At 20.6% G+C, this 16,013-nt stretch overlaps 4 protein-coding genes across 4 annotated transcripts; 3 read left to right on the plus strand and 1 right to left on the minus strand.

Moving 5' to 3' along the window:
* Positions 1–758: 758 nt before the first annotated feature.
* On the plus strand, positions 759–10,576 carry PF3D7_0317700 (CPSF (cleavage and polyadenylation specific factor), subunit A, putative; the record flags this gene model as incomplete). The annotated part of the gene is made up of 10 exons (XM_001351211.1): positions 759–8,534; positions 8,719–8,790; positions 8,867–8,943; positions 9,089–9,155; positions 9,313–9,359; positions 9,543–9,614; positions 9,736–9,778; positions 9,877–9,950; positions 10,067–10,369; positions 10,495–10,576. 10 exons carry the CDS (start codon positions 759–761, stop codon positions 10,574–10,576), a joined length of 8,613 nt encoding a protein of 2,870 aa, XP_001351247.1.
* A 128-nt stretch (positions 10,577–10,704) lies between these two features.
* Positions 10,705–11,382, minus strand: PF3D7_0317800 (26S proteasome non-ATPase regulatory subunit 9, putative; the record flags this gene model as incomplete). The annotated part of the gene is made up of 1 exon (XM_001351212.1): positions 10,705–11,382. One exon carries the CDS (start codon positions 11,380–11,382, stop codon positions 10,705–10,707), a length of 678 nt encoding a protein of 225 aa, XP_001351248.1.
* A 545-nt stretch (positions 11,383–11,927) lies between these two features.
* Positions 11,928–14,233, plus strand: PF3D7_0317900 (conserved protein, unknown function; the record flags this gene model as incomplete). The annotated part of the gene is made up of 2 exons (XM_002808583.1): positions 11,928–11,990; positions 12,227–14,233. 2 exons carry the CDS (start codon positions 11,928–11,930, stop codon positions 14,231–14,233), a joined length of 2,070 nt encoding a protein of 689 aa, XP_002808629.1.
* A 457-nt stretch (positions 14,234–14,690) lies between these two features.
* On the plus strand, positions 14,691–15,299 carry PF3D7_0318000 (conserved Plasmodium protein, unknown function; the record flags this gene model as incomplete). Its single annotated transcript, XM_001351214.1, has 1 exon — positions 14,691–15,299. One exon carries the CDS (start codon positions 14,691–14,693, stop codon positions 15,297–15,299), a length of 609 nt encoding a protein of 202 aa, XP_001351250.1.
* Between the last annotated feature and the right edge of the window lie 714 nt (positions 15,300–16,013).

Genomic DNA, 16,013 nt, shown 5'->3' on the forward strand with positions numbered 1-16,013 from the left:
TTTCACCGTTCATTAATATATAAAATATACTTGTATTTTTTTTTTTTTTTTTGTATTATCATATTCTTTTTGGATACCACAATTTTTACTTAACCCAATAAATATATATATGTAAATACATAATTTTTTTTTTGTTTACATATATTTATATAAATTTATATATATATTATATATAAATATATAAACATTTTTATATATATTTACCTTAATTTTTCCTGTTGAATTATTATATTTTAATTTTTTTTATTTTTTCTCATAATTTGTTAAAATCGCTAGATATGAAATAATGAATTTCTCTTTTTCTTAGGACAATATATTAGTATATATATTAATATATTAAAATAGAATGATTGCTTAATATAATATCTACTTTTTTAATATTATAAATATATATTAATAAATTTATATAAAGTGCTAACATTTATTTATGTAGGAATAATATATATATATATAAATATATATGTATGTATGTTTGATTATATTTATGTATATATTTGGTTAAAAAAAAAAAATTGCTATTTTGCGCATACATCATATATATATATATATATATATATATATATATATTTATGCATATTAATAATATACTTATATTCAACATCGTGGATATATATAGATTATCATGATTATACGAAATATACTTTTTATAATAAAAGAAGGTATATAATTTCCCACATTATAATTTTATATATATTTATTATAAATATTGTATTTTTTTTTTATTTTTATTTTATTTTATTTTATTTTATGTTTTTATAATGAGCCCATATCATTTTTACAATAATGTAATAGATAGTAAATCTGTACGAAGTAGCGTATGTTGTAATATTAAAGGTAATGAAAAAAAGTATCTTATATATGCTTGTAATAATCATTTAAATGTATGTTGCATAGATAAGAATGGGAATACTGATGATTATAGTGAGCATGTATTATTTGCTGAAGTTTTAGAATTAAGGGAGTATGTCCCTGAAAAATTAGTTCATTCTACTTATAATAAAGAAAAAGTAAAGTCTTATTTATTTGTGTTAACAAGGAAGTATGTTTTATTATTATTAGAATATGATGTAAAAGAAAATGATTTTATAACATTATCAAAAATAAATTTGTGTGAATTGAATGGATTACATCTAGAAGAGGATGTTATATTTTTGCTTGATGAAAGGCATAAGACAATATTATTCTATGGATATAAAAATATTTTAAAGTATATATATTTAGATTATGATAACTTCCTAAATTTGAATAATGTATATACGATGAGGATAGATGAGAGTTTAATAATTGATATTGCCTTTTTGGGGACCCACACCATGGGATGCAATAAACAATTGAGAAACAAACAAGACGATGATGATAAAATTAATTATGGTGATAATAAAAACAATTATGGTGATAATAAAAACAATTATGGTGATAATAACAACAATTATGGTGATTATAACAACAATTATGATGATAATAGAAGTAATTATGATGATGATAAAAGCAATTATGATGATGATAAAAGCAATTATGATGATGATAAAAGCAATTATGATGATGATAAAAGCAATTATGATGATGATAAAAGCAATTATGATGATGATAATAAATACTATGATCGTGTTCATAAAAGTGGTAATTTCCTATGTGACGATATTTATAAAAATGAAATGCTTTTCAATAAGGAAGATTTATTTTTGGAGCATCAGAATATATATAAAAAGATAAAAAAAGAAATGAGTACAGATGATCAAGATGATGTACCGTTGATTAATAAAACTTTATATTCTATTGGAAATAAAAGCTGTCTTGAAATAGATAAACTTTTAAAAAAAAAAAGTTATGATTTTGTAGGTACTATGAATTATGATAATAATGATTGTAGACCTAATTCTATAAACAAATTAAAGGTTGAGGAAAGAGGGAAAAGAAATTATGATGTTAGAAACTGTAATAATTTTGATCACATCAGTGGAGGATTATTATCACAACATCCTAATTCGTTTGAATCTTATTATCCTAAATATAATGAATATAATAAGAATATAAGACGTATGTTAGATGGGTATTATAATATAAAAGGTCGTCAACAAGATGATATAAAATTAGCTTTTCATGATTCTTGTAATTCTACTTATAATAAAAATAATGATGAATATATGTATTCAACTATATGTATATTATATGATTATAAGAAATCAGATACGGAATTTTATGAAAGGTATATAAGGATTATACCATTATGTAGAATGAATGATGCTAGTATAAAATTCTTGGGAGACGACAATTCAGAATTTGATTTTTATGATTATAGTGATAATGATAAATATTATGCCTATAAATATAATAAGCGCAATCGTGATGAGGATAATGGTAAGGATAATCATAAGGATAATCATAAGGATAATCATAAGGATAATCATAAGGATAATCATAAAGATAATGATAAAGATAATGATAGAGATAATCTCAAGTACAAATATGATAACTATGAATATAATATATATAGTAATAATAAAAATATAAATAAAAAGAATTCATTTGTTAACAATATTCTTGATAAAGGATGTCTTTTACCTAAATATTATAAACCGTTACATGTGGATCCAAGTATAAATAAAATATTATGTTTATCTAAATATAAAATATTATTAATTGGTTTTCAGTTTATTAATTATATAAATATAGTAAAAGAAAAAAGAAGAAGTTTTTTTCTAAGTTCTGAATTTAGAACAATTACTTATATAGAATCAATAAATATGAATAAATACATTTTATCTGATGATTATGGAGATTTATTTATTTTGTCATTTTTGCCAAAAAAAAAAAATAAAGATATATTTGATGAAGAAGATATTGATGTACATAATAATATGGAAAAGAAAAATGATAAATATGAGGATGATCATATGAAAGATATACAAGATAAGCATGATATTGAAAAAAAAAATGAACCTTACAAAGGTAGATACTATGATTTTTATTGTAAATATGGTGGTAATGATACATTTATGGGTGACATTTCATCTATGCGCGTTCAATTTTTAGGAACATGTTCTAGAGCAAATGTAATAACTCGTATTTATCCAGATATCATTTTTTTAGGTTCTCAAATAAGTGATAGCTATTTATTGAGAATGCATTATTTTCCAATATATGAACGTGAGGACTTTGAACCTGTGGAATATTCACCCTACTGTCAAATGCTTAAAGAAGATGAAACGGTATCAAAAGAAATGAATATGTATGATGTTAATAAATATGTAGAAGATATTTGGAATAAAAACAAAAACGTGATGGTTCCTATAATGAACAATAATTCTAGAAATATCCCCCACATGGAAAATATGAAGTCTATGAATAATATTTACAATGTAAATAATATTAATAATATTTTCAATTTTCCTGCTGATCTAAATAATTTGTATAATAACCATTATAAAAATAAAGAAATGCATGGCCTAGGAAAATATTGTATGAATTACAATAAAACGTATTTTTGTACCTATCCTTATAATGATAATAATATAGGACGAAATAAATATCATAGGGATAAGAATGATTACTATACTTCTATTATTAATACGTCACAAGGAGATGTAAATTATAGTCCTAATACGAATTATATATATGATTATAATGAAGGAAATAAAAAAAACAAAATAGAAAAAAAAAAGTTTTATATCGAAATATTATCTGTTATACAAAATATGGGTCCTATATTAGATATGTGTGTTGTAAAAAATAAAAATAATGAATACGAAATCATCACCTGTAATAGTTATGGTAGGACAGGATGTGTATCTATTATACAGAGTGGGTTAAAAACAAATATAACATGTGATCTTAATTTTAATAAACTCAATAATTTTTTTGTAGTAAAATATGTTATATATTTAAAAAAAAAAAAAAAAAATACACATACACATATACATACACATGCAACTATCACAAATGATGCAATGAAAAAAGAAAATGATCATAAGGATTGTATTGAAGATAATAAAGACAAAGTAAATAAAGAATCTTTAAATATTAATGAGAATAGGAATAATATTTTAATAAATGACGATGAGGGTATGATGAATGATGTGTGTAATGATGATGGAACTAATTTACCAAGAAAAAAACAAAAAACAAAAAATAAAAAAAACAAAAGTGTATCAGAAGAACCATTACATTTTGAAGTTTTTGTATCTTTAAATAATAAAAAAAATATTAAAATAAAAAATATAAATTTATGTTTTCTAAATAAATATTATTTTGAGAGTGAAAAAGAAATCAATGTGTTGAAATATTCAAACTTTATATATTTCCATATTTTTATGATATGTGTAACTTATGCAAATCAGACTAAAATAGTTGGAGTATCAAGGGATATATTTAAAAGGAGGAAGATAAAAAAGGACAGTAGCAGTGAAACTTTGATTAATAATAAGGATAATAAGTTTGATAATGGTACGAATCATTATCCGGATAACATAATGAATTGTTTTACAAGTGATTCTCACAATAATAATAATAATAATAATAATAATCATATGTTTGGAATGCAGAATGGTAGAGATATACAAGATGATAAAAAAAACAATTTAAATAATCCTAATTTCTTAAATGAAGAAAAGAAAGGAGATATGAAAAATAAAATACCTAGTGAAAGCTTTTTAAAAGATGTATGTAATGAAATATTTTTATGTGAATATGAAAATACAGATATTGATATGTATAGTAATACTTTATATTTTAATATTATCAAAAACCATCCATACTTAATACAAATATGTAATAATCATATTAGATTACTATGTTGTTTATCTTTAAAATTAATATATAATTTACAAGTTGCATATGTTTATAACTATTCTATATACAATGATTATATATATATATATTGTAAAGAAGGAATAAAAATTTACGGTATTATAGAAAATTATATTATACATATATATACCTATATTATAAAAGAAAACATTAGCAGCTGGTCTTTATATAAAAATTTATTGGCCTGTGTTTTTAATAATAACGAAGTTGTTATATATAATATAAATATGAATACATTGAAGGAAATAAAAGAAGAGAATCATAAAAGGGAAAGAGAAGCAATAGACCTAGATATAAATGTAGAACAAGGGAAGGGTAAAAAGCTTCATCATATTTTTAATATCGTTAATTATTACAAACCTGAGATGAGTTTTTTTGTATATATAAGTGATGTGGAATTAATAATGATGAATGATAACATGTATTTATTCTTGGGTTATAGCCATGGGAATATAGAATATTTCATAATGTGTGCATATAATAAGAAGGGCAAAAAAAAAAATATGGGAGCGGAATGTATGTGTAGAAATGATGATAATAAAAATGGTGATAAAAAAGAAAAGAAAATGAAAAAGAAGGAACATAAAAAAAAGAGTAGTACCTTTAGTAATAATAGTGATTATAGTGATAATAGTAATAATAGTAATAATAGTGATTATAGTGATTATAGTGATTATAGTTATGGAATTAATAACTCATATGAGTATGTTCCTGAGAATTCTAATCTGAAAAATTTTTTAATCCATACTGATTATAAGGGATTGGTGAGGAAACGAAAAGAATGTAACACATTATTTAAATTGCATAAAGAATATTTAAAAAGGAAAGAATTAATTTTGAAATATATTTATAAAGTTTGTAAAGATAATGTTTGTAATGAAGATACAGGTTCAAGATGTAAATATACATATAAATTAAATATGCGTAAAGATTTAAAAAAAGAAAAAAAAATAAAAAAGAGAAAAAGAAATGTTTTAAAATATTTATCTCAATATAACATGAACGTTTTTGATTTCTTTGATTTTGATAAAATTTCATTTAATAATATGAACGAGTTATATAAAATATGTAATAGAAGTAAGGATGATGTTATCTATATTGATAATGAATATTATTATAATGTAAATATTGAATCTGATAATTTTGTTAGTTTACAAAAATTTCTTGAATCTGATAATGAGATTAATAAAATGGATACGGGTAGTGCTGTAGTTGATGTGGCAAGTGATGATATGATAGGTTCATCCTGTAATAATAATATAAAAGAAAATGTAGGAGATAATATAAAAGAAAATGTAGGAGATAATATAAAAGAAAATGTAGGAGACAATATAAAAGAAAATGTAGGAGACAATATAAAAGAAAATGTAGGAGATAATATAAAAGAAAATGTAGGAGACAATATAAAAGAAAATGTAGGTGACAATATAAAAGAATATGTAGGTGACAATATAAAAGAAAATGTAGGTGACAATATAAAAGAAAATGTAGGAGACAATATAAAAGAAAATGTAGGAGACAATATAAAAGAAAATGTAGGAGATAATATAAAAGAAAATGTAGGAGACAATATAAAAGAAAATGTAGGAGATAATATAAAAGAAAATGTAGGAGATAATATAAAAGAAAATGTAGGAGACAATGATAATGTTAGTAATAATTCTTATACAAATTATAGTAATTCAAATACATACGATATATCACATGCATATAATAATAATTGTAGTGATAAGAACACTTTACATTTTTCGCAAAATAATAAAGGTAAAAAGAAAGGAATGATAAAAAATAGTAATTCTGTTAAGTGTAATGTAAAAAAAGAAGTTGATAATAATAATAATAATAATAATAACAAAAAAATATTGGTTAAAGGAGAAAAAAATGTAAAAATACATCATAAGAGAGCTCGATATTTTTTTAACTTTTTTCAAGTGTATGGTATATTATCTGAAGAATCTTCTGATTATGATAGTAGTGTAGATATAATGACATTTAAAAGAAGTATAAAACCAAAGGAAAAATATAATGATGATACATATATTCATAGAAAAAAAAATCATAGAAAACGTATTGTATATAATACAGAAGGAACAATATTTGATGAATTGCATTATGGTACTTTATCACCTCCAAGTTTGTATATTCACAAATATAATAAATCTATTGATAAATTTTCTCATTATATTAATAAATATAGCATAAGTGACGATGACATGTTATCATCATATGATGATAATGATGATGAAGTTAATCCTCTAGACGTTCAGGATACTAGAAAAAATAAAAAAAATAAAATAAAAAAAAAAAATATAAAATATATAAAAAATATAAAATATATAAAAAATATAAAAAATATAAAAAATAATAAAACGCATAGAAAAGCAGGAAGACAAAAAAGAGATGAATCGATTACAAGCACAGACTCGTCAAGCATTTATAACAGTAAAATGGATGAATGTTACCAATATGATGATGATGATGATGATGATGATGATGATAATGAAAATTTTGAAGAAGAAAGCCAAGGTGATGATCATATTTTTGAACAAAATAATATATTAAGAACATTTATAAAAAATGAGAACAAAAATAAAAATATAAAAAAAAAAAATAATAATAATAAAAAAAAAAAAGCAAGTAATGATAATATGAATGTATTTAATAACACTAGTAATGTTAATCATAATGATATTAAGAAAAGAAAAAGAGATATTAAAAATTTGTTATATAAAAAATTAAAAAGACAATGTAAAGATATATATTTACAAGAAAATTGTAAATCTGATTGTTCGAAATATTGTAACTCTAATAATATGTCATCTGAAATTCCTTCATCTTTTGATAATTTAAATAATATATTGTTTGATGAAAAAATATTTTTAAAGAATAATATTTTAAAAAGTGAAAAAATCTTTTTAATTAATAAAAGGAAAATTAATGTATGTAATGATACTATTAAGTTTAAAAAGTTTGTAAAAGTTTTTTCCGAAAAAAAGAAAATTGATATAAATCAAAGTAATATAATAAAAAAGTATAATTTTTTGTTTGTTTGTTGTGAAAGTCCAATAATTATTTATTCAGATTTAAAAAAAAAAATTAATGTATCAAAATTATCATTAAAAAATATATATATCGTAGATATATTTAATGATTTTAATTATTTAAATCCATTTCACAATTTTCTATCTTTTAAAAAAAAAAATCAAAATAATTTTTATTTTATTTTTTATGATGGATCTAATATACATATATCACCATTGAATCAAATAAAAAAAACCTTTTTAAAAAAAATACCTTTTCATAGAACAGTTGAAAAAATTGCGTATCATTCAGATACTGGTTTATTAATAGCTGCTTGTCCATCAGAAGAAAAACATAAAACTAATGAGATGATGAAACAAATAATATGTTTTTTTGATCCTTATCATGATTCCATAAAATATACTTATATTATACCATCCAAATATACTGTATCTACAATTATTATATATGATAATGAGAAACTTATGAAAAGCAATTTCGATGTTACAAGTTTTATTTTTGTAGGAACATGTAATTCAAATGAAAAATATACAGAACCCACATCTGGTCATATACATATATTTATAGCAAAAAAAAAAGCTAACATTTTTGAAATTAAACATATATATACGCATAATATTAATTATGGGGGTGTAACCAATCTAGTTCCTTATGATGACAAAATTGTAGCAACAATAAACAATATGGTAAAAAGGAAAAAAGCAAGAAAGGAAAAAAGGAAAAAAGGAAGAAAGGAAGAAAGCAAGAAAGGAAGAAAGCAAGAAAGCAATGTGTTATATATTATATATATATTATATATATATTATATATATATTATATATATATATTATATATATATATATTTATTTATTTATTTATTTTCCTTTTCAGGTTGTCATTCTTGATATAAATAACCTAATAATAAAATATGAAGCTTTTATGGACCCACAAAATCTTCAACCAGTACGTAATGAAATATAATATATATATATATATATATTTTTATATATTTATATATATATTTTTTTTTTTATTTTAGAAAATAGAGGGAAACAATGCTATTGTAGAGCTAGTCTCCTTTACCCCAAGTTCATGGATCATGACTGTGGATGTCTAGTAAGAAAAAAATTAAATGAACAAATAAATAAATATAAATATAAATATAAATATAAATATAAATATAAATATATATATATATATATATAACCGTTTATATATTAAGTGTTCCTTATTTATACAATTATTATTTTTATTTTTTTAGTGGAGATTATATCGTTGTGGGAGATATCATGACATCCGTTACAATATTACAATATGACTACGAAAATGTAAAAAATAAATTTTTACATTAAATAGAAATAGGAAATATATATATATATATAAACATTTGGTTTATTTAATTTTTTTGTTTTTTTTTTTGTATTATTCTTACAATTATATATCATATATATTTATTTATATTTTTTCTTCTTTTCTTTTATTCAGTCTCAATTATTTGAAGTGTGCAGAGATTACTCCAACATTTGGTGCACGTATGTTATAATTTGATAAACAAAGAGAATATAAATAAATAAATAAATATATATATATATATATATGTACATATAACATATAAGATACCATATAAGGAAATTATATTTTATTTATATAATATTTATGTTCAACATTTTTTTTATTTTTTTTTTTATTTTTATTTTTATTTTTTTAAATTGCAGATCACTTTGTGCCTTGTCGAAAAGCCACATTGTTGTATCAGACATGGATGCCAATTTTATAATATTACAAAAGTAAAAAAAAAAAAAAAAAGAAAAAAAAAAGATAATGAATGAATAAAAAGGAAAGATACATATAAACAAGAATATATATATATATATGTATATATTTATATTTATGTATAAATTTTTGCAGGTCCAAGTTTAAATATAATGATGAGGATTCCTATAAATTATCGGTAAATTACAATGCTAAAAATATAGGATAATGTTCCAGTTACCTACAAAAATAAAACATATAAATTTTTTTTTTTTTTTTTTTTTTTTTTAAATATAGTCTGTGTCATTGTTTAACCACGGAAGTATTATAAACAAAATGCTACCTCTGTCCAATACAAATTTGATTGAAGAGTAATATAAATTTTTTGGTTATATATCTCATTATATATATATATATATATATATATATATATACATATGTATATTTATTTATTTATTTATTGTTTTATATTTTATATATTTTTTAGAGATTATGATAAACGCAATATACTTACAAAAAATGATGGTATTTTATGTGCCTCGAGTGAGGGATCTATTAGTGTTTTGATTCCCTTTTCCAGTTTTGCTAATTTTAAAAAGGCCTTATGTATAGAAATAGCAATAACTGATAATATATCATCGATTGGTAATTTATCTCATAATGCTTATAGAGAATATAAAGTGAATTTTAGGTCAAAACATTGTAAGGGTATTGTTGATGGGGAATTGTTAAAAATGTTTTTCCATATGTCATTTGAAAAACAATATAAGACATTTATATATGCCAAGTGGTAATGCATAATAGAGGGAACTTACTTGTTGCATGTTTTTTAATTATGTCATTATAAATTAATCTATATAAATAAATATATATATATATATATATATATATATATATTTTTCTTTTTTCTTATAGGATTGCGAAAAAAATAAATTGCAAATTTGGAAGTTTCAACAATTTCATATTAGATTTGGAAAACATGTGTAGCTTTTTATAATTTTCTTATATATATTTTGTATATATTTTGTACATATTTTGTATATATTATTTATTTTATTAGTTTTTTTTTAATTTTTTTTTTTTTTTTTTTTTTTTTTTTGGGGGGTGGGGGGAAGGAAGAAATATTTAGGAACTGTCGAATGGAGATAAGTGACATCCTAAATATAAACCATTATGTGTTTGTTCAGGAATAATATGAAAAAAAAAAATATTTTCTTCTCTTAATATTTTAACTACTATTTGTTTAGGTTGTGTTTTCATATACTTTGCTATATCTTTAATGAGTTCTACATTTAAGGGATGGTTATGCTCATTTTCTTTTTTATTTTCGTTTGTTTTAATAATATTTCCAAATTGAAAAATCTGATCATTTATTTTTAATCCAGATTTATGAGATGGTGAATTTTCTATAACTTCATCTATAATGGCAAATACATTTTTCTTTGCATTTTTAATATCTTCTTCTTTGGTTATTTGTTGTGGTGTATTTAATAAATCATTATTTATATTTTTCTTTCGTTCTACACGTATAACTGGATGAGTACTATGTACTTTATGTATATATTCTTCGAGTTTCTTATTTATATCTATATAATCGTTTTTTAAACATATTATCTTATTTCGAGCCACACGAATACTATATATGTCAATATCATTCCTTGGAAATCCTTCGGAATCAATCAAATTCCCTTTCATACCCACATTCTTATTCTCAGGTCTTTCTAAAAAATCCATATGTTCCTTTAACTCATTTTCAATATCTTCTCTTTTCTTGACTAATTCATTAAACTCTTCCAAATTCATCATATTATAAATAAATAAATAAATATATATATATATTATACAATTTAGGATTATTCCATAAATATATGTTATTCAAGGTTATTTATATATGTACTTAATATATATATATGTATTTTTTTTTTTTTTTTTTTTTTTTTTTTTTTTTTTTTTAAATATTCACATTTGTATACTTTACAATTTTGTATGTCACAAAATTTTAGAAAAAAAAAAAAAAAAAAAAATATAAATATAAATAAATAAAAAATAAATATCATATATATATATATTTTTTTTTTTTATACATATAATATTTATGATATAAAAAAAAAAAAAAAATACCTGAATATGTACATATGATCAATGGGCCATATATATCCTGAAAATGTAAAAAAAAGAATCCATCTAATTTATTATGGATGATATAAACCCTTTTGGGAAATATACACCTAATTTTTAAATTTAAAATAAAAATAAAACAAAATAATAATAATTAAAAAATTTTGTATGTTCTTATTCTTGACTTGAAGAGAAAAAGGGAAAGAAAAAGGGAAAGAAAAAGAGAAAAAATGTGGGTTCAATATATTCCTCACATTATGCCAATGGAAAAACCCATGTTTCATATTCAGAAGGTAATACAAATAAACAATTAAAAGGAAAAAAAATAATATATATATATATATATATATTTATATTTATATGTATTTTTTTTTTTTTATGTATCTGTTCATATATACCATATTAGGGTTAATCAATTTATATATTTGTTTTCCCATTTTTTTTTATTTTTTTTTTTATTTTTTTTTTTATTTTTTTTTTTATTTTTTTTTTTTTTTTATTTACAATACGGAAAACTATCTCATTATAGCGGTTCGCATATTATAGGTTTCATAAACGCGTAGGTAAAGGGTCTTGGGTTGGATATATAGAAAGATATAAAGTTCCCAGAAGTATTGAAAATACACAAAGATTAATTTATAATTATGAAGGTAGTTATTGTGAGAAGAAATTATCATGCAGCTGGTTATGGATGTTACCCAAAAAGTTAGCTCTGTCAACTACCTCAGATGAAGTTTTAAATGTATGGGTTTATTATCGACATAAAAAAAAAAAAGCCTACCATTATTTAAAGGTTTTAAAAAGACTAGTAGATGTTGGTTTCTGTTCTTCTAGTGACTGGAGATTTAAATTAATTACTTCTAGAATTCAAAATAAAATAAATACATTTTTGAATTTGCCACGAATATGTTTTTATTATGGTAAATTAAAAGCTACTGCTCAATTAGAAAATCTTACAAAAATGTTATATAACAGATTAAATTCATATATGCCTTACCAACTAATATTGTTATTAAGAGCCTTCGCATATTGTAACCTACAAGATATATATCTTTTTAATAAAATTAGAGATATCCTTCAACCACAAATAAAATCACTTCCTTTTTATTATTTAATAAACATTGTTGAGTCCTATTCGTCTTGTTTAATACATGATTATTTATATCTTAATCAAATCGTAGAAGAAATTATCTATCGAATTAATATGTGTAACCAAGAATTTGTAAAAAATTTGAGTGGACCTATATCTGAGAGGGTGAATAATGTATACAGGGATACATTATTAAATTATAAAAATGTGAATAATTCAGATAAGGAGATAAATAATAATGAAATTGGCAGGATTTCTATGAAGAGTAGGAGTATTATGAGCAGCCATATTAACCTTTATGATAAAGATGAAAACATAAATGAAGATAAAGATGATGACATAAATGAAAATAAAGATGATGACATAAATGAAAATAAAGATGAAAACATAAATGAAGATAAAGATGAGGATTCATTTTCTAACTTACCATCTGATGATGATTTAATAAAATATAAACAAGAACAATTTAATTATTATCCAAATATAAAAAATATAATAGATGTAGGATATTATTTGTCCAATTTAAAATTTCAGAATTATATTTTTTATGATTATATAAGTAAATATATAATATATATGTTAAAAGAACAGAATTGTTTAAATCCATATTTTATAGAAAAAGTAATATTATCATTTCATAAAATAAAAATTAATGATATAGTTTTATATGAATATATATTAAAACATATTGATTTATATTTTTATGACTATCCACCAAGTGTCTTATGTAGTATATGTTCTTGTTTATCATGTGTATTACCATTATATTATTCCTCAATATATAGGATATTAAAAAAAATATTAGTATATATTAATAAAAATATAGATATATTAGATCTTTCAAGTTTATCAAATTTATGTTATTTCGTACATAAATTAAATATAAATAAAAACTTACAAAAGGATATATTTTGTAATATAAATAAACAATTAAAAAGAAATGATAATAAAAATAATAAAATAATTTATGATATATCAACAATTTTTGAAACGTTATCATTTCATAATTTTTTAGATGAAACATCCTTTCACATTTTATGTAAGCATTTACATCGTCATTTGGAAAGTTTAGAACCTTATGAATTTAATAAAATTATGAGAGCATTAACAAATGCTCAGAAACATTTAAAAATAAAAGATGAAAGAATTGTTAATGCTATAGCTAGACACGTCATACAACAACATGAACTATTTCATATTATAGATTATCATCAGATAGTTAATTTGTTACTACAATCTAATCTAGTTAAAGATATATACAAAATAGAGTTAATTAAATATCATAACAATCTTCCATTTTATTCTTTTGATAATTTAGAAATTCAGGACGACATAAACAAACAAGTAAAACCTAAATCAATATATAGATACCAAAAGGGAACCATCTATTTTTCGAATAAAAAATATGAGCAGCCATATCCCTTACATAAGTCCCTTGAACATTAAAAAAAATATATATATATATATATATATATTTATATTTATATATATTTATTTGTATTAATTTATTTTTATTTTTTTGTGTGTGTGTTTTATTTTTTTTGTATTATTTGAATCATAAAATTTATTTGGACATCTAAAGAAAAAAATAAAATAAAATATGTTTATATAACACATAATTTAAAATATATATGTTTTGTTATATTCTGTATTTACATACAAAATGTACAAAAATATATTTTTTTTTTGTTATAATTTAAAAATATATTTTCCAACTGATTAATAATTAAAAAACAAAAAGAAAACATAATATTTTTTTTTTTTTTTTTTGTGTTTGTTTCAATTAATCTCTTGTTATTATCTCTTTTTCTTAATACAAATGTATTGATATATAGCATATTATCTATATAGAGATTTTTTTTTTTTTTTTTTTTTTTTGTTTATATATATATATAATAATAAAATGCAATATTTGCTTTTGTATATTCTGTTAAGTATATGTTCATATAATATCTTGTCTATTAAATGTTTCGAAAATGTTTATAAACGAGATAATATAAATAATTTAAATTTTAAAAATAATAATTATGAAGATGATGAAAAAAAATATTACTTTAACCCTCAGGTGGTATACCACGTAAAAGGTGATAAAACTAAAGCAGAAAATGTTGATATGTATGATAATATAAAAAACAAAATGGATATCTTACAGAATTTAAATAAACAATATAATTTTGATAAGATAAAAAAAGAGTATTACATGGATGGATCTAACAAAAAATATTTAAACAATCTCTTGAAAAAAATTTTAAGTAATGCCTTAAATATACCGCAAAAACAAATAAATATTCACGATATTAATACGTTAATAAAAATGTGGACAAATATGAATAGCAAAGATAAGACCTATTCTAATATTTTAAATAACGATGAAAATTATTTTAAAAGATATATTAAGCAAAACACTGATTTTGCTGACGAAACGAATAAAATAACATTTAATAATAACGAAAAAGAAAAAGCTCAAATTCATTTTATAGATGTGGATTATTTTACACAATTGACAAATTAATAAATTGTTCTTTTTGTGTAAACAGAATATTAAAATATTACCATTACGTTTTTAATATCATAAAACGTAATTAAAGATATACAAATTTATCTTTTTAAAAATATTTGAAACATATTAAACCATATGTATAATTAAGGTAATAATAAAAAAATAAAAAATATAAAAAAAATAAAATAATACGTTTCATAATTATATATATAAAACCTGCTATAGATTAATTGTGTCCCTATACACCTTTAAGGAGTTTATTTATAATACATATGGAAAATGTATTTTTTTGAAATGTTTATTTTGTTAACATTTTCATTTCTTTTTGGCATATATATATATATATATATATATATATATATATATATATGTATACATAACCTCTATAATGTTAAATTTTATTGATATTATAAAACTACAATTATTAATTCATATGTATAACAAATTTTTTTTTTTTTTTTTTTTTTTTTTTTTTTTTTTTTTTAATTTTAACAATTGTATGATTCTGGTTATATGTAAAAATTTCATTTCTAATTGTTGATTATTTTTTAAGCCTACCTTATAAAAAATTAACATTATTTTATACACTCTGAAAGATCAAGAATATGAAATGAACAAATAAATATATAGTGTTTGTAATTAATTCGTATATGTATATTTCTTTAATGTAATAGGTAATATAATGCACAGTTAAATATATTATCTACATATATTATTATATTTATA

Source organism: Plasmodium falciparum, assembly GCF_000002765.6.
Source record: "Plasmodium falciparum 3D7 genome assembly, chromosome: 3".
In the NCBI taxonomy this organism is placed as follows: Eukaryota; Apicomplexa; class Aconoidasida; order Haemosporida; family Plasmodiidae; genus Plasmodium; species Plasmodium falciparum.